This window comes from Gopherus evgoodei, chromosome 4 (genome assembly GCF_007399415.2).
Source record: "Gopherus evgoodei ecotype Sinaloan lineage chromosome 4, rGopEvg1_v1.p, whole genome shotgun sequence".
NCBI lineage: Eukaryota > Metazoa > Chordata > Testudines > Testudinidae > Gopherus > Gopherus evgoodei.
This window is the reverse complement of record NC_044325.1, coordinates 129,800,304-129,820,361: the sequence shown is the minus strand read 5'-3', so window position 1 is coordinate 129,820,361 and position 20,058 is coordinate 129,800,304. Positions and strand designations below refer to the sequence as shown.

The 20,058-nt window shown below is 44.9% G+C and overlaps 1 protein-coding gene across 12 annotated transcripts in view; it reads left to right on the top strand.

The window, feature by feature from the left end:
- The window catches only part of LZTR1 (leucine zipper like transcription regulator 1), a 277,591-nt gene that overhangs the window by 28,416 nt on the left and 229,117 nt on the right, over positions 1 to 20,058 (top strand). For 9 of the 12 annotated variants that reach the window (XR_004000204.1, XM_030561054.1, XM_030561049.1 and 6 more), the window contains exons 3-5: positions 1,216 to 1,272; positions 2,128 to 2,207; positions 6,081 to 6,189. The exons of 1 other annotated variant lie outside the window; for it this stretch is intronic. Coding sequence is in view for 10 of the 11 variants with exons in the window: in XM_030561054.1 (XP_030416914.1) it covers positions 1,216 to 1,272; positions 2,128 to 2,207; positions 6,081 to 6,189 (246 nt within the window). In the remaining variant the exon portion in view is untranslated. Of the gene's footprint in view, positions 1 to 1,215; positions 1,273 to 2,127; positions 2,208 to 3,203; positions 4,241 to 6,080; positions 6,190 to 17,399; positions 17,502 to 20,058 lie in introns of those variants that run through there. 2 more of the 12 variants (XM_030561053.1, XM_030561055.1) reach the window with 2 other exon arrangements.

Genomic DNA, 20,058 nt, shown 5'->3' with positions numbered 1-20,058 from the left:
ATAGTCCATCGAATTTTTTAGACACCTAGCTGAGGCATCAGTTTGCCTTTTGTCTCTGAGGAATTGGTTTGTGCCTGATTTTCTGAATTTGGAGCATGTTACAGCAATGTTATACGGTAGAATCTTATAACTTTACATACAGTGTTGCCATGCATATTTTACCAGGACAATAATGATCAGTACATTGTGACTTCTCAAATGATAGCTTTGTACAAAATCCATTATAGTTTTGTAAAAAGGGTGAACATGAGGATACAGACTGTCACATATACATGATTCATTCCTGTCTGTGTAAGAATGATGAGCAGGGTCCTTAGTTGGGGGGTGGGATAGCTCAGTGGTTTGAGCCTGCTTAAACCCAGGGTTGTGAGTTCAATCCTTGAGGCGACCGCTTGGGGATTCTGGGGCATGTCCTTATGCTTGGGGATCTGGGGCAAAAATTGGTCCTGCTAGTGAAGGCAGGGGGCTGGACTCAATGACCTTTCAAGGTCCCTTCCAATTCTAGGAGATAGAAAAACTAATAATAGGAGATATATCAATCTTTTATGGGTGTTTGTTACATTGGCAGTTCAGTGCAACTTTGGGCATTCATTGTTTCCTGTGGCAACACGATGAGGCTGCTGCCACACAGCAAAGGAGTTCAATCTGTTGGCCTTAGGCGGGCTGCTTCCTTACCCTCTGCTGCATGTCTTCGCTGCAAGAGTGAGAGCTCCCCAGGGCCAGATGATGAAAGTCTTGAGAATTTATGTTGACACTAAAACTGATAAAAAGGCACACTTTTTCTTTTGGCACATAACTTGCTGTGGAAGTTCCTGCCACAATGCATCCCAGATGCCAAACACTTAGTAGGATATTAGAATTATCTATTTATATGGATATTAAGAACATTCGCAGATGTATTGGACAGAAGAAATGTTTTTTTCCAAGGGGCTATAAATTCTCCTGAATGATACCACAAGTTAGCTGACAGGGATAAGAGAACTTCCTTATGGGCAGGGTATTCTGTAAGTGCCAACAATGAGGTTCCTTGCACCTTCCTCGAGAGCTTCTGGTACTGGCTAAGTGAGAGACAGCATACTGAACTAGCTGGATCCTTGATGTGCTCTGCTCTGGCAATTCCTATTCCTACAAGGTTTTACTGCTGTTGTAGTTTGTCTTTGTTCTACATATGTAGCTAAACATTCATTACATCTTTTCCGTCCCTTTCCATTGCAGAAAAACGATGTTGAATGACCTATTGAGATTTGACGTAAAGGATTGCTCTTGGTGCAGGTATGAGAATATTTCTCATGTTTATTACTGATTTAATTCCTGCCATAGAAGTCTTTTGGACTTGACAGCTGTCCAAAATGGGTTAATTTAAGTAAAATCTTTGAGAGCAGGAGATTTTTTCACTTTTTTTTGCCTGGTGTCAAGGTTATTTTAATTTCCACCTCACTCATGTGTTTGTTGATGGTGGGTGAGATCCTCACCTCTGTTTCAGCCCCTTTACACCGGTTAAACAGTTGGGAGTTGTGTAAAGAGTCTTTAAGAGCTTCAGTTACAGAAGCTCTGTGGAAGATGGTTGTAAAGCTGACTTCTTGGAATCCCCTCACAATTTCTGGTGTAGGGGGCATGCCAGGGGTTGTGTCTGTGGAGCTGCTGGGATTTGGGACAGCACTGCTGCCCAGAGACCAGCCCAGGGAGGTGCTGTAGTTTAGACACCCTCTGAATGCTGTCTTCATTACAGAGAGAAATCATCCAGCTCCCAGAGCTGCCCAGGATTGGGAAGGGTTAAAGCCAATTTTGCCCCACTCCAGCCTGGACTGTGAGCAGTGTGTTATCTTACCACATAGCTGTATAATAGTGTTGCAGAATTTATTTCAACATTCATATTTAAACTTTGCATGATATATTTTAGAAAAGAATTAAACTTAATAAAACACTTAATTTACCATAAAACCATGGTCAGCATGATTAGAAAGTATAGAATAAATGAAAATGCTCGTTTATTAACACTGAAATAACTGCTTTGGTTAATTGCTTTCCCAAAACAAATATCTTCATAGCCAACTTAAATAATTTCTTTGTGTATTTGAAACATACAAAGGAAGCAGCAGTCAACCCTATCTTTGTGTTATCCCCCAGGGCTTTTACCACAGGGACCCCTCCAGCTCCCCGGTATCACCATTCAGCAGTAGTCTATGGGAGCAGCATGTTTGTGTTTGGTAAGCCATTGACAAACTTAGGCTTTGTGTACTATGAATGATGAATGTTTTGAAAATTTATCAGGCTATTTTTTAAAAGGGAGTGTTAACTTTAGGAGGTGTATAGGCATGAGTCAAAGACCTCCAGTTCAGTCCCTCCCTGTGGCTGATTTATAGCCAAGACTTCAGGTTTGAGTGTCCTTTCTTTTGTCCCAGGAAAAACTGCATACCATCAGAGATGATAAAATGCAGAAAAACTATCTTACTGCAACACCTTCACGAGTTGCTCTGCTGGAAAGAAGACGAAGTACCACAAGAAATGAGACACCAGCATCGTCACTTTCTTAAAAACAAGGGTGACAGGAGCGACTGTAACAACTATTGTGGCATTTTCTTTCTTAGCATCATGGGAAAAGGCTTTGCATGAGTTGTCCTGAAGAGACTTCAGACCCTTGCAGATAGAATCTATCCTGAATCAGAGTGCGGCTTCAGTGCTGAAAGGTCTACTTTTGACATAATCTTCTCACTGAGACAACTACAAGAGGAATGCAGAAAACAAATCCCCTGTACATAACCTTTAGAAGTGGACTATTTTTGCATCTAGAAAAGATTGGCTGTCCCCCCAAGCTCTTGAGCATGATTTGGTCCTTCCATAAATACATGTATGGTATAGTCCAGTATGACTGCTAAGTCTCAGAGGGCTTCCAGATTTGTAGGAGGGTCAAGCAAGGCTGTGTACTTGTCTCAACTCTCTTTTGGATCTTCTTCTTACTACTGAAACAAGCTTTTGGTTCCTCAACTGAGGGAATCTACTTGCACACAAGATCTGATGGAAAGCTGTTCAATCTTCAGAGGGGTAGCCGTGTTAGTCCGTATCCATAAAAACAACAAGGAGTCCGGTGGCACCTTAAAGATTAACAGATTTATTTGGACATAAGCTTTCATGGGTGAAAAACTCACTTCTTCAGATGCCTCCATGCATCTGAAGAAGTGGGTTTTTTACCCACAAAAGCTTATGCCCAAATAAATCTGTTAGTCTTTAAGGTGCCACTGGGCTCCCTGTTGTTTTTGTTCAATCTTGCAAGACTCAGATCTAAAACCAAGACTCAGAAGGCCTTCATTTAACACCTCCTCTTCGCTGACGATGCAGCTGTGACAACCCACACAGAATCCCATCTCCAAAACCTCATGAACAGTTTTTCCAGTGCCTGCCAAGACTTCGGGCTTACTATAAGCCTAAAAAAGACGAACATAATGTGCCCAGGAGTTGAAGAAGCATCCTCTTTCAAGATCAACAAGTATGAACTTGAAGTGGTGAACAAGTTCACATACCTGGGGTCCACTGTCGCAGTCAATCTTTCACTTGAAACAGAACTCAACCTCCACATTAGAAGAGCTGCCACAACAATGTCTATGACTGAGCAAGAGGGTATGGCAAAACAACAAACTGACAGAAAACACAAAGATCTGTGTGTATTGTGCATGTGTTATCAGCATACTTTTGTATGGGAGCGAGACATGGACCTTATACTGTCATCAGGAAAAGAGGCTCAATAGCTTACCGATGTGTTGCATTTGTTGGACTTTTGGAATTTCCTGGAGCTGTTGCTGAGCGGAGGTGCTCAAGAGGGCCAGTATACCCAGGACCAAACATTCCTCAAACAGAGACACCTCCGCTGGCTTGGGCATGTGTGCCGAATGAATGATGGGCACATCCCAAAGGATATCCTCTATTGTGAACTGGCATCTGGAAAAGGACCCAAAGGATGCCCAAAATTGCATTTCAAAGATGTGTGCAAGCAAGACCTCAAAAGAAATGGATGTGGATAACTGAGAAGATCATTCTCTAGACTGCAGCCTTTGGAAACAAGAGCTTAACAAAGGTCTCTAGAGTTATGAGAGGAAGCAGTTCAGCTTAGAAGAGAAGAAAAGAGCTTGCACAAGCCAGAGCCCAAAGTGTCAAAACACCACCCTTTAAATTTGTCTGATGCAGCAGAGATTGTGTCTCTCTCAAGTGAGTCCCTTCAGTCACAGCCACAGCTGCCATAAAATCAGTTGAGTAAATTCTTTACCTCTCGGGTACATATCCATGGTCTCTCAAGGCTGAAGGATGCCTATTACTTGTATAAAATAACAAACAACTACTGAAGCCCGCTACTTAAATTGTTGTCCTTCAAACAAATAGGAGCTTCTCATTCATAGCCCAGGTGTCAGGTGACTTCCTTCCAATGCATTAAAAAGAAGGCTGGACAGCTGAATTATGAAATCACCTACTTGTCGGAGACTTTGGGTTGTCCCTTTTCTTCACCCTGCTTTATCTAGTTTAAGGTTTTACTCATGGTAGGGAATAGTTTTAAAACCTGTTCTTAAAGATGGTTTGTGCTAACACCGATGAAATGTGTTGTGCCTAATCAGTAATCTATTAGGCCTAATTTTTAATGGTGCCTTAGAATAGTTGGGCCTGATCCACACTGACCAGGCAAACAATGTTTAACTTGTGTTAGCAGAAATAGTTTTTAAACCAGGGCTTAAAAATAATCCTCTAGTACAGGTAAAACTGTGAAAATGAGCCCTTCTCAAAATTGACTGTGAAGATCCTGTTGCCTTAACTATCCACCTAATATCATGAGCTCTGTTTTCAGTGTGATTTTAGCTGCACTTAGCAAGGCTCTGCTTGGGCTTCTTCCAATGCTAATTCACTTTTCTATTATAAGAGGAAACACCAGTTCTTTTGATTTGATGAATGATCAAAGTATTGTGACCTTACCTTACCTCAAAAAACTGATCTGCATGGGATAAAGGGTTTGTTGTATTGCTGATGATTCAGTAGGTGAGGTTTTCCCCACTGAGCCTGTGCAATTAGTGTTGTGCCCAGGGGACTGTAGTGTTGGAGGTACAGGCCTTTTCTACACTAGAGAAACTTGTGACTGTGTCCTTCCATTATTGGAAAGTGCTCTTTTGCCCACATACAAACTTGCTAAAGGCAACTATTTCTCTGCTAGCCATTGGTTTAAGTTATCCTGATTCCCCATGGAGGCTAAGTCCTAATCAGTGTTTGTTCAACTAGTAGATTGCCAGTTTGGACATGTCTGACCACCATGGTAATGCAATTGGTGCAAATAGTCCTTCCATCACTGTCTTGCAGAGTACCAGTCACTACAGATGTGGCTTGTGTGATCTCCTTTCTGCATTCCACTGTTCATGGGTCAAGTTGTCCAGGAGCTTCCTAGTCCTTCATGTAGCCCTGTGGAGCTCACTTGCAAGCTATTTTCAGAGACAAACTTTTTTGTTAAGTGATATCACAGTGTGCTACCATCCGTACCTTCATATTTTTGTGGGGTGAGCAGATATAAAGGACCATAATAAAATTTGTTGAATTATCAAAAGACCTGTCTGTTCTAGAAGGAATTGGGCAGCATCACATCCAGGGCCTTCCAGTCATCATGATATAGTGGCTGACAATGCTAACTCTTCTGGAGAGAGTCTCCAAGATGAAGAGGATAGACAGAATGTTCTATGGCCTGTGCTATACAGGAGGTCAGAGTACATGATCACAATGATCCCTTCTGGACTTATAATGTATGACATGTACTTGGCTGTCTGGGGGCTTGGAGATCACAGTCTAGGATGCTGACACTTCCAGACAGGGCTTGTTAGGAAATGCAGCAGCTGAGATTCAAACATCCCTAGAGCTTTACAAAAAAATAAGTCTCAAGATTTTTTTTTAAATGTAAAGATACAGGAGATAACCTTAATACAACTCTATTATTCTATATGATGAACTGTTGAGTGGAGTTACGTCATTTTCAATCAGCTATTTGCTAATGTTCATAATAATTGAATATAAATTGTGCCAAATGTGAAACTTTGTCTAATGAAATTGTTGTTATCCAGGTGGCTACACTGGAGATATATATTCCAATTCCAATTTGAAGAATAAAAATGATCTTTTTGAGTATAAGTTTGCAACTGGCCAATGGACAGAGTGGAAGACTGAAGGAAGGTAAGGGGCTGGGTGTCATGGAAGATGAGCATCAATTAGGAAATAGTTGTAGTGGCAGCAGTAGGCAATGCTATTGCTAAGTTTGCACATCAGGTTCTATTATAGCCTCAAAAACTTTCATCTTTTGGGCTGCAGTTTTCAAGCAGGGACTGTGTCTGAGAGTAAGTGCTCTTCGAAAGTTTTGCCAGAAATTCCTTAATCTATTTTCAGTTCTATGACCGTGGGGAAAAATACATTTGTATTTGTTTGGTTTTTGTTTTGTATTTTAAAAAAGAATTGTTGTGTGATCTTTCCAGGAGTCAGTGCAAATTTATTAATTGGTTTACCATTTCATCAATGGAAAGTGGATATACACCAGCCTTCGTACCCTGAGCAGTTTTGCCACACACTTCGTACAAACCCACTGGTAAAGATAAACAGTCAAGTAAATTTATTGACTGCAAAAGATAGATTTTAAGTTATTATAAGTGATCGGCAAAAAGTCAGAGTTAGTTACCAAAATAAAATAAAATTAAATATAAGCACGCAGTCTAAACTCTCAACCCCATTAGACTGGGCAACATCTAGATTAAGCAGTTTTTCTCACCCCACTGGATATTGCAGTTCATAGTATACAGATTTCACCCTCGAAACCTGGGCCAGCCTCCTCTGTTGGAGTCTTCTGTGAGTGTCTTTGTTGCTTACAGCATAGGTGGAGGCAGGAGAAAGGCGAAGCATGGGCCTCTATGTTCTGTTTGGGGAACACAAGTCCAGGCATGTCTGGGGGGCATTGCTGAGTCTCCAGGCAAGGTTGAGAAATTCCCCTGGTGTGGCCTCATGCAGGTGAGTCATTGAATTGTAGCTCCCTTGCTGGACAATGGATGTTGATAGGTTGTTTGACACCCTCCACGGGTGTTGGTTACTTTTCTTGCTGTTGCCTCTGGGAAGCTAATATCTGGCTGATCCTTCAATTTACAGCATGTTTTAGTGACAACCATGCAACACAATTCTCATAACTTCATATGCATGAATGATATACGTATATGGATAGAGAAATGACTTTCAGCAGATCATAACCTTTCCCTCAATATGGTACATGACCTGCTTTATATGCAATATCCCAATTATATACAGATGAGGAATATGGGGGTTACAGGGCACTCCCCCAAGGTGTAGAATGTCACAGTGTGTGCATCATGGGAGGCTAATACCATGTTCCCATAACCACTCGCACAAATGTTTTGGTCCTGTAAACGTGTGCTGTCGGGGTTTGCCCCTCTCTGGGCCGGCTGGGAGCCCGGCTGCCTAACTACCTGGGGCAACAAACGACAGCTCAGGGCTCAGGCCCTCAGGCAGGGGCTGAGCAAACAGTTCAGTCTACTAAGCCCAGGCCCTAGGTCAGGATGGGGCTGCAAACAACAATTCAGGGCTCAGACCCTCAGGCAGGGCTGAGCAAACAGTTCAGTAAGGTAAGCCCAGGCTCCTGGGCCTGAGCGTCGGGGCGAGGGGGAGACTGCCACCCGTGAGTGGAGTGGCAGGGAGGACGCAGGCCCGCCCACTCCTCTGCATCCCAGCCCGGGGCCCTAACAGTGGCAGGCAGCCTGCTACTGTGTCAGTGGGGATCCTGGCCACAACACACTGACATTGGCTCTGGGTGTGCTGCAGCCAGACTAGGGTCGGCTGCCCCCGGGCTACTTCCGACCTCCCCCTCTACCGGTACCTCTATCTTGGCGGCGTCTTCTGCAGCGTCCCACACCATGGGCTCCTCAGGATACTGAGCGAGGGGTAAACTGGGTAGCTCCTCAGGGTCCCTTTGTACAGGCCAGCCTAGGCGCTCTTCCAGCGCCTGGTTGGTGTCCAGGCTCCGCAGGTATGGCCATTCCTCGGGTCAGTCGCAGGTGGCAGGAGTCTCCCCAGTGGGAGCTAAGGCACCAGTGTCTGGCCTCTCCGGCAGCCAGGCAGCTTTTGAGCCCTGGGGCTGGGCTTTTATACTTCCTGCCCTGCGCCTTGACCTTGGCGGGGGGGGGCAGGCACAGGCTCCTGTGGCTCCACCCACTTTGGCATCTATAAGGGCTCGTCCCTCTCTGGGGCGGCTGGGAGCCAGGCCGCCTCACTACAGGACCCGTGAAGAATTGCAAGCCTAACCCAACAGTCCACTTGGCTCCATGCACTGTGGGATAGTTACCCACAGTGCAGCCCTCCATGAGTCAGTGCAGGCCCTGCTAGTGAGGATGTGCTCTGCCGACACAATGTGCATATTGGGGACATGCAGAATTGACTTGCTTGAATCGGAGGCTTGATGTCGACTTAAATAAAATCAGTTTAATTTTGTAGTGTAGACATACTCTTAGCATCTTATTTGCTTTTTTTCGACCACTGTTGCACTTTGAGCACATGTCTTTGTGCAAACTCCACAGTGATGCCTGCATAAGTTGTTATAGTTAATTCAGAACTTGTAAGGTGTATGAGAAGTTGCATTTTATCCTTCCAATGTGCATTATTTTGCATTTATGGACCCTGAACTTCATTTTCCATCATGTTGCCCATTCACCTAGCTCAGTTAAGTCCCTCTGAATTCCTCTGTCTTCTCAGGACTTGAATAACCTACATAACTTGAATTTGAGTCAGCAAATTTCACTACCTCACCACTCTTTAATTAACATATTTGACAACATTGGGCCTGGTACAGAACCTTGAGACCATGTTGAAGACTGATAATTTATTATTGGGGACTTGAAAATCTAGGTCTCAGTATCTATACCTCACTCATCTGTAAAATTTGCCTTATAATCAAAGCCTTGTGTATTCTGCAGCAATGGGATTTGCTGTGGATTTTATCCTTGCTGCAGAGCTGTGCTCCAGAATCTCAACTTTTGTTCTAAAAAATTACATTTCTAGGCCTATTGGGTATTCAGATAACATTGAACACTTAATCAGAATGTAAGCAGTGAAATGACGACCATCTTAATCTGCTTGAAACAATAGTCGCCATTTTCATAGATAATAAAGCCTGAAGTGACCACTGTGATCATCTAGTCTGCCGTCCCGTATAACATAAATTTATAACATAAATTTTAAAAACATAGAATTTCCTTGAAATTAATTTCTGGTTGAATTAGAGTAGATCTTTTTGAGAAAAACGTCCAATCTTGAGTTAAAAATTGACAGCGTTGAAGAATCCATCACAGCCCCTTGTAAGTTATTTCCATGGCTAATATACTCTGACTGTTAAAAATTTGACCTTATTTCCAGTCTGAATTTGTCTAGTTTCAACTTCTAGTAATTGGATCTTATACTTTTTTCTGCTAGCTGGAGAGCCCTCTGTTATCAAATTTCTGTTAATCTCTGCATAGGTACTTATAAACTGGAATCAAGTCTCCCCTTGATCGTCTCTTTGTTAAACTAAACAGATTGAGCTCCTTGAGTCCATCACCATAAGGGATGTTTTCCAATCCTTTAATCATTCTTGTGGCTCTTCTCTGAACCCTCTGCTATTTATCAGCATCCTTTATGAATTGGGGACACCTAGAATACTGTGTCCAGTTCTGCAGCAGTTGCATCATTGCCAAAGAGAGTTAAAATAATCTTCCCACTCCTCAGTTATCTGCTGTTTGGTACATCCAAGACCTTTTGGCCACAATGTGACATTAGGAGCTCATTTTTAGCTGATTATCCACCACAGTCCCTAAGTCTTTTTCAGAGTCACTTTTTCCTAAGATAGAGTCCTGCATCCTGTAAGTATGGCCTGCATTATTTGTTCCTAGAGGTATAACTTTACGTTTTGCTGTATTGAAATGTATTTTGTTGCGCCCACTTTACCAAGTGATCTAGGTTGCTCTGAATCAGTGACTTTCTTTCTTCATTATTTATCATTCCCCCCGTCTTAGTGATCTGCAAACTTTCAGTGATGATTTTATTTATTCTTCCAGGTCCTTAATAAATATGTTAAATAGAGTAGGGCCACGAACCAATTCCTCTGGGACCCCACAAGAAACATCCACCCAATGATGATCTCTGTTTACTATTACATTGTAATTATAATGTGGGATTGTGGCTAAACTTAAATTGTAATGTGAAGGTTGGCTAAATGTAAAACTCTGAACAGTAGGAAATAGAGTTGAAGTAATGCTGTGGGAGGCATTGTCTTAATTCTGCATATCCTAGTTTGGAAATGTTCAGTTTAGCCCATCTCCAGATTCTGGAAAGGCACAAGGCAGCACTGGGTAGCCTTACATCTACATTAAAGATGTTTTTTGGCTGTGAATTCCCCTTCTTTTTGAGAAATCTGTGGAAGTGAGGGAGGCATAGTTGATAGGAACACATGGGAGGGGAACCTCATGAGGTCTTTCTAGGCACATCTCACCATTAATGAGCTACCATGCCCCTAGTAATGCTGTAAAGGCCGTGATCAGGAGGGAAGGTTGTACCTAATGGGTTGTGAAGAGTGTGTTTAGCAGCTGGAGACAGCAAGGGGAGAGGAGGTGTAGAATCCCTAGCCCATATCAGGGACTACTGTGGGGAAAACAACTCTGCACACCCACATAGGAGGCTTGCATAAGATAGAAATGGCTCCTGTCCATATCAGTGATGGGCATCCTTTCCGGGTCTCAGTGCTGTTGGACAGAGCTTGCCGGTTTTAAATGCTCTCCAGTCTCAGCATTGTGTTTCTGTGGCATACATTGTTCCCATCCTCAATTCCAGACCCAGTCCATCAAGCTTAATGCTGCCTGCCAGGAGTTCAGTGAGTCTTTCCTGGCTCAGAACCACTTCATCCTGACTGGGACTCTTGCACTGGTCAACCTGGTGTTATTTTCAGTGTGGCAGCTAGTTCCTCCCACTTCCACCTGGCCCATACCACCATACCAGATTTCACATCCCAGATGGAGTAAGTACTACGAAAACTGTCTCAGAGCAAGATCCAGGGAGGTGGGTAGATGGTATCAGGCTTGTGGGGAGCTGAACATCTCTAAACTTCACACACCACTCACACTTCCAAAAGGAGCTTTATTGTGCTCCAGATACTGAGGGAAAGGCTGGTTGAAAGCCCTAACGCGCACAGCACATCTCTCTCAAGGAGTGGATTGGAACTCAAATTGCATGTGTTTTAGGAGAGTGCTTGTTCTCCTAATTCACCTTACTCCGGGTTTGTCTACGTTGGCAAATTTCTGCGGAGTAAAGCAGCTTTTTGTGTTCAAACTGCAGACGTGTACACACTGCCAAGCTACTTTTTGCGCAGAAATTCCTCAGTTGCAGTGTTACAAAAAAAACAACTCAATTAGAGTCGTAAGGCTATTTGAGCAGAGGCTCCAGTGCTCTATTGCCAGTGTGGACACTTGATTGCTTTCTGCCCTGTAATTGGCCTCTGGAAGTGTCCCATAATTCCTCACATGATTGCTCTGCTCATTGTTTTGAACTTGGCTGCCCTCCCCTTTCAAAGCACTGTTTCTGATAGCCATTGCATGCTGTGCTGATCTGCTCCGGGACAGAAAGCAAACCATTAATGTGGAATGCTTGTGCTGCTGAACACAGAGGGGTGTGTGTGTGTGTGTGTGTGTGAGAGAGAGAGAGAGAGAGAGAGAGATTGCTGTGCAGAGAGCCCAGGAAGGGAGGTGGGGGCTGATGTCGGGTATTCCCCCTTTCCCTGCCTCAGGACTGGTTGCTTCCTGCTGCTGTCTGAACTTCGAAGACAGCATGCTGATGCACTCTTTAACCCCAAACGAGAGTCTCTCTCCCCCCTCCATACACACACACACTCCCTGTCGTCCCCCCACCCCCTTCAGTTGACTAGCAACTGACAAAGAGGTAGGATGCCCATGGAAGAATGGAATTGGGAAACCTGTATCATGTGATGCTGTGCTTGCCCCATGAGGCATTGCAAACCCTTCCCAAAGCACCCTGTGCCAGTTGCACAGTAGGATGGATATCACAATGCACTGCTGTCTTTGCCTTTGCAAGAGCTGCTAATGTGGATGTGCTTCAGCGTCACAAGGAGCACAGTATGGATAAGCAAGGGCAGTTTAATTCCTGTGTTTTAATAAAAGTGGTACAACTTGTGGTACAAAAACTTGACAGTGTAGACATAGTCTGTGTGTCTCTTACACAGGAGTTCTGAGGAAACAATAGCTCAGAGGTAAGACCTGTCCATGAGCAGAATAGCTAAAGCTTTTGTAGAGCAATAATGTTTGAAATATTTCTAAACTGGTCTTTGGTACGCTTGAATAGCTGAGTTCAGGATCAGTCCAGCAATATACATTTTCAGGCACTGAGCCATAGTTGTTTTTTTTCCTCCTTGCCCAGTGCAAAAAATGTTATAAGAATCTGAACTTTCCAAACCAGCTCATTTTTGTGGAGGGGGCACTGTATCTTGACCAAATAATCCTAAATTTGCCCCATAAAGTCTATCCCAATCTCTGTTGCACTTTGAAAAATTGGCTCATAAACAGAAATCACTGCTCAGTAGTAACTATGGAAGTTGCTATCACTCCTCCCTAATACTGATTGCGCTTGTAGCCTCAGGTGAGAGCTGCAGTTTGGGCAACAGATATTCTCATATCTCCTAAGGGCAGGATTGCCACAAACAATATTTAGGTAGGGTTTGGTTCATGAGCCACTACCTGTTTCATGTAAGGGCATATCTACACTTACCTCTGGAGCGATCAATCCAGGAGTGGTCGATTTATCGTGTCTAGTGAAGATGCGATAAATTGACCACCAAGCGCTGTCCTGTCAACTCCGGTACTCCACCGGAGTGAGAAGTGTAGACTGAGTCGATGAGGGAGCGTCAGCAGTCGACCTACCACAATGAAGACACCACAGTAAGTAGATCTAAGTATGTTGACTTCAGCTACGTTATTCATGTAGCTGAAGCTGCGTAACTTAGATCGATCCCCCCCAGTGTAGACCAGGCCTGAGACACCAGATGGCTGTGATGCACACTGACCTCCCATAGTTGGTTGGCACAGTGCACCACACCAGGCTTAAGGTGCCCTAGTATCATAGTGCATGCATAAATCATTTTCTGACATGGATCCCAACCACATGCCAATTTACGGAGCTGAATGGACCCCATGGGAAGTTCTAATATATTGCTTCCCCTGGAATTGAGTGTCAGATATAGTTGAGGTCATAAGAATGGCCATACTGGGTCAAACCAACAATCCACCTAGTCCAGTATTCTGTCACTGACAGTGGCTGAAGCAAGATGCTTGAATGAAGAGAACAAGACCATTATCAACTGATCCATCCCCTGCCATCCTATCCCAGTTTCTGAGGGTTCAGGGACACCCAGACACAGGGTGTTGCATTCCCGGACTCTCTTGGCTAATAGCCATTTATGGACCTATCCTCCATGAACTTACCTAATTTTTTTTTTTAATCCAGTTATACTTTTGGCCTTTTCAGCATCCCCTTGCAATGAGTTCCACGAGTTGACTGTGTGGTGTACGAAGATGTACTACTTATGTTTGTTTGCTACCTGTTAAATTCATGGGTGACCCTTGGTTCTTGTATTATGTGAAGAGGTAAATAACTCTCTTACTCACTTTCTCCACACCATTCATGATTTTCTAGACCTCTGTCATATCCCCTCCTTAGTCGTTTCTTTTTGAAGCTCAACAGTAAGGCTAAGATTTTGTCATGGTTATTTTTAGTAAAAGTCACAGACAGGTCATGGGCAATAAACAAATTCATGGAGCTCGTGACCTGTCTGTGACTTTTACTAAAACTAACTGTACAAGCTTGGGGGCAGGGAGGCACGGCCCTGGTTGCAGGCCCTGGCAGAAGCCATGGTGCAGGGGTGCATGGCCATAGTTGCAGCTGCTTGCGGAAGTGGGACAGGAGTGCCTGGCTGCAGCCCCTTCCACAGGCCATGGTGGAGGGGCACTCTGCCCTAGTTGTAGACCTTGGTGGAAGCTGCAGGGCAGGGGTTCATGACCTCAGCTGCAGCCCTTGGGGGAAGCCGTGGGGCAGGGGTGCATGGTCCCGTAATAGCCCCTGATGCAAGCTGCAGAGCAGGGGCGCTCAGCCCTAGCTCAGCCTTTGAAGAAGTCACGGGGGTCTGGTAAAGTCACGGAATCCATGACTGCTGTGACCAAATTGTATCCTTAATCATCGGTCCCAGTCTTTTAATCTTCCTTTTTATGGACGTTTGTAACCCTAATAATTGTTGTTTCCCTTCTCGGTACTTCATTCAGTTCTACTATATCTTTTTTGAGAGGGGGTTGTCGTGGTGCCTGAAGTGACTCTCAGCTGACAATGCCCAAACTCAGGACATATTGTCAGTAAATAGGGCAGACATCCCCAAACTAGTGGTATATTCTATCATTAGGTTCACCAAGCCAGTAATAAAGAGTACTCTTGGATCACTATATTAGTTTTACCCTGCAATACAGACAATTCCCTTGGCATTCCTGCCCCTGTTTATTACCCAGACAAACGGGACTTTATGGTGTAAGATTTGTGACAAAGTTCCTCCTCTGCCTTGGTGGGTCCTGCACGTATTGGCGGATTTGCTCACCTCAGTGATCTTCCCTTCTGGTGGAACCCACAGTCTGGGTCAACTCCTCCTGTGTTGGATCAGGAGTTGGGAGGTTTGGGGGGAACCCGGGCCCGCCCTCTACTCCAGGTTACAGTCCAGGGCCCTGTGGATCGCAGTTGTCTGTAGTGCCTCCTGTAACAGCTGCATGACACCTACAACTCCCTGGGCTACTTCCCCAGGGCCTCCTCCAAACACCTTCTTTATCCTCACCACAGGACCTTCCTCCTGCTGTCTGATAATGCTTGTACTCCTCAATCCTCCAGTGGCTCTCCCTCTCCCTCTCAGCTCCTTGCACCTCTTGCTCCCAGCTCCTCACATGGGCACCTCACTGACTAACTGGGAGGCTTTTAACTAGTTCCAGCCAGCCCTTGATTGGCTTCAGGTGTCCCAATCAATGTAGCTATCTCCACTGCCTTCTATAAAGATCTTAATTGGCCCCAGATGTCTTGAATAACCTGGAGCAACTGCCATTTGGTTACCATGGTACCAGGGATTTGTTTAGCCTGGGGCTAACATACCAGTTCCTCACTACTTTACTGTAACCATCTGGCCTTGCCCCATCACAGCTTATTAAAACTAAAAACACCACACATTAGTTTTGTCCAATCCAAAAAGACCAGTCACTCACTGAAGCTCACTGAATGTTCAGGATCTCACCAAAACCAACACTGTAGCCATATTCTCTAGTTACTAAACTATAAATTATTTGGTAAGAAAAGAAATTAGTTATTAAAAGGTCAAAGCAGAGAAAATATATTGCAGTTGAATCGGAATCATAGAAGATTAGGGTTGGAAGATACCTCAAGTAGTCACCTAATTCAACCCCCTGCTCAAAGCAGGACCAACCCCAACTAAATCATCCCAGATAGGGCATTGTCAAGCCTGACCTTAAAAACCTCCAAGGATGGAGATTCCACCACCTCCTTAGGTGACTCATTTCAGTGCTTGCCACCCTCCTAGTGAAATAGTTTTTCCTAATATCCAAACTAGACCTCCCGCACTGCAACTTGAGACCATTGCTCCTTATTCTGTCATCTGCCACCACTGAGAACAGCCTAGCTCCATCCTCTTTGGAACCCCCCTTCAGGTAGTTGAAGGCTGCTATCAAATCCCCCCTCACTCTTCTTTTTTTGGACTAAATAAGCCCAGTTCCTCAGTCTCTCCTCATAAGTCATGTGCCCCAGCCTCTTAATCACTTTCCTTGCCCTCCACTGGACTCTCTCCAGTTTGCCCACATCCTGTCTTTAGTGGGGGCCCAAAACTGGACGCAGTACTCCAAATGTGGCCTCACCAGTGCCGAATAGAGGGGAATAATCACTTTCCTGGCAACGCTCCTTCTAATGCTGCCCAATGTGCCATTAGCCTATTTGGCAACAAGGGCACACTGTTGACTCATATCCAGCTTTTTGTCCACTATAATCCCCAGGTCCTTTTCTGCAGAGCTGCTGCTTGGTCAGTCAGTCCCCAGCCTGTAGCGATGCATGGGATACTTCCTTCCTAAGTGCAGGACTCTGCACTTGTCCTTGTTGAACCTCATCAGATTTCTTTTGGACCAATCCTCCAATTTGTCTAGGTCACTCTGGACCCTATCCTTACCCTCCAGCATATCTACCTTTCCTCCCAGCTTAGTGTCATCCGCGAACTTGCTGAGGGTTGTTGTGGAAAAATTCACCCATGCATCATTTTGATCAGAGACTCAGCCTGAGGCTTGTTTATTGATTACACACCAACGCATTGGGATAGCAGCTATTGGAACTGCTCCCCCGAAGCAAAGCATACAGGAGCTTTTAAAGCTTAAAACCACAAGCAAATTACACATACTTGAGTAATAATTGCTTTATTTGGAATACATTGCAAAATTAATACAGGTCATGAGTTAGGGTCTTTCGGTACTTTCCAGCACCCTTTGGCAACCTTGCCTTGTATGGATGTAATTGAGTTAGGGTCTCCTTGGTACTCTCCAGCATTCTGTCACCACCTTGCCTTTTATGGGGTACACTTACACAATTGTTGTCCATGGGGTTCAGTTACACAATGGGGGTAGTTACACAAGTGGTATAGGGGAAATTATGAGTTACATTTATTTTAGATGATTGCTTCACACTTACAGTTTACTTTATTGCTTCATACAAGTGGTTATTGTATTTTAAAAGCAGTAGACACGTATTGAAAATTGTTCTTGTTTCAGGGGGCTTTTCACTGCCTTCCCTCTGGCCCCCCTCTCCTCCTGTATCGTAACCCTTGACTGCCGTTGTCAAGGAGCACAACACTTAGCTTAGCTCAGGTTTTTGGGCCTGCTAGCTGCAAGATGGCCTAGACCAAGCAAATAAAGGCCTAGCATTAGGGCCAATCTAATTTTTCTCCCACAGGGTGCAAGCCATCCCATCATCCAGATCGTTAATGAAGATGTTCAACAAAACTGGCTCCGAAACTGACTCCTGGGGCACTCCGCTTGATTCCAGCTGCCAACTAGACATCTAGCTGTTGATCACTACCCATTGAGCCCGACGGACTAGTCAGCTTTCTATCCACCTTATAGTCCAATTGTCCAATCCATACTTTTTTAACTTGCTGGCAAGAATATTGTGGGAGACCATATCAAAAGCTTTGCTAAAGTCAAGGTATATCATGTCCACCACTTTCCTCATATCCACAGAGCCAGTTCTCGTCAGGTTGGTCAGGCATGACTTGCCCTTGGTGAATCCATGTTGACTGTTCCTGATCACCTTCCTCGCCTTCCAAGTGCTTCAAAATTGATTTCTTCAGGATCTGCTCCATGGTTTTTCCAGGGGCTGAGGTGAGGCTATAGTTCCCTGGATTATATGAGTCTAGTTATTAGCAGAGATATAAGGTCTGCTAATTCTCCATAAGTCTCTTAGTCCTTCCATGAATCTTTCAGGGAGTCCCAAAATGAGTTTTTGGGGATCTCAGTTGAATGGCACAAACTCACCTGTTAGAGTTCAGCAGATCAGAGATGTTGGATCAGTCCGATGAATCCGTATTTGTAGCTATCCTACACAGAGAGCAAGCTGCCAGGTGTCTTCACAGAAAACCCATTACAGCATGTACTTTGCTCTGTCAAAGACTAGATACTTGAGTCTGAAAAGTCCCAGTGGCACTTGCTTTGAAGATTTGAAGGCTTCAATCTTGTAAACACCATGTGATAGCCAAACAATTCTCCATTAAGTAAATTCACACTGAAATGCTAAATATGTGCCTTTTGATCAAATGACAATTGAGTATAGTTGCATACATAATGTAAAGATAATATAGAGTTACAAGACATGAAAATTGTTTAGCAACTACGTGTTCTTCTTCAAGTGCTGGTCCCTATGTGGATTCCAAATGTGGGTGTGCATATGTGCTGGAACCATTTATAGTAGTGTCTGTTGACCCACGCATGTGTCGGCCATGTGGCACATCCAAGGCGAAGAAATGGGGTGGTCTCTACCCCATTTTGAAACTCTGCTCCCTGAACGGAAGTTGCACATGAATTTGTTTTCATATGGTGATGCGCCCTCTTATCTTTCCATGCCTTTTCCGTGGTGCCTGGTTCATGGTTCTTGGTATGAAAGATGCTTGTTCATATAGACATCCACCCCACTAATTGCAAGTACTTATTCTTCATGGTGGGCACCTCCCATTATCAGTTTTGTGTCTTCCCTGTTGGGATTGCCACTCCCCCACATTTTCACAAAGGTCTTTGTGGTTGTGGCAGCTTACATATGTCGACTGGGGCACTCCCTCTTTCCTTACCTCAGTGATTGGCTTCTCGTTGCACCCTCTCAGACCAGTCTTCTCCACACCATCCGGACCCTCCATGCCCTCCTGGACTAGCTGGGTATCTGCATCAATAACACAGAATACACAGTGTACTATGATCACTTTATATTATTATTTTTTTATTACAAATATTTACACTGTAAAAAAGATGTTAAAAAATCTATAAGTTGAAACATGAAAGGGCATACGAATGTTTAGTATATCTGGCACATGAATACCTTTGCAAGGCTAGCTACAACAGTGCTTTGTGAATGCCTGTTCTCACTTTCAGGTGACATTGTAAATAAGAAGCGGGCAGCATTATCTCCCGTAAATGTAAACTTGTTTGTCTTAGTGATTGGCTGAACAAGAAGTAGGACTCAGTGGACTTGTAGGTTCTAAAGTTTTACATTGTTTTGTTTTTGAGTGCAGTTCTGTGGAAAAAAAAATTCTACATTTGTAAGTTGCACTTCTTCTTCGAGTGATTACTCATATCCATTCCAGTTAGGTGTATGCGCCGCGCGTGCACATTCGTCGGAAAACTTTTACCCTAGCAACTCAGTGGGCCGGCAGGTCGCCCCCCAGAGTGACGCCACCATGGCGCTTGATATATACTCCTGCCGGCCCACCCGCTCCTCAGTTCCTTCTTACCGCCCGTGTCGGTCGTTGGAACAGTGGAGCGCGGCTTAGCTGACCTCCACTTCCCTAGCTACTCGTATTTCTCGTATATAGTTATGCAGTTATAAACCTTTTATATATATATTTGTATAGTTATACGTGTTTTCTTTGCTAACATGGTTAGTTTAGTTAGCGGGGTTCAGGAAGTAGCCCCTTCCATGAGCCCAGTGCCGGAGCCCATGCATGGCTCACCGGGTTTTAAAATGGGCCCGGCCTGCCAGAAGCCACGGCCGAAGGGAGATCTACATGACTCCTGTTTGAAGTGCCTCAGGGAATCACACTTGACAGCTAAGTGCCCCATTTGCAAGGCTTTTAAGCCGAGAACAAAAAGGTGCGGGACTTTCACTTACCCCTCCACCTTGGGCGCCGAGCGATGTTCAAGCGGCGGGCAGAAGCGCCTCCTCGGCACCGGACCCCGCCGGTACTACCAAGGCCTTTCGGCACCGGCCGTCGCCGGCACCGATGTCGACTCGGCACCGCTCCCTTCTTCCGAGGTCGAGAAAGCCTACGATTCCTGCTGGTGCCTGGCGGCTCCCCGGCACGCGCCGTGGTTGAGCCCCCTGCTCCCGCTGCTTCCGTGCCACCTGCATCGCAGCCAGAGAGCTCGCCTAAGTTGCATTACCCGGCACCGACACCTGCAGAGGCACCGATGACATCGGCACCGTCGATTCCAGTCCCCCAGGGCCACTGAATCCGGTGCCTGGCAGCTCCCCGGCTCGCGCCGTGGTAGAGCTTACTGCTCGTGCTGCTTCTGTGCCAACTGCACCGCAGCTAGAGAGCTCGTCTAAGATGGTTTGCCCGGCACCGACGACGTCGGCACCGTCGATCCCGGTCCCACGAGGGCCGTAGAATCCGGTGCCTGACGGCTCCCCGGCACGCGCCGTGGTTGAGCTACTGCTCCTGCTGCTTCCGTG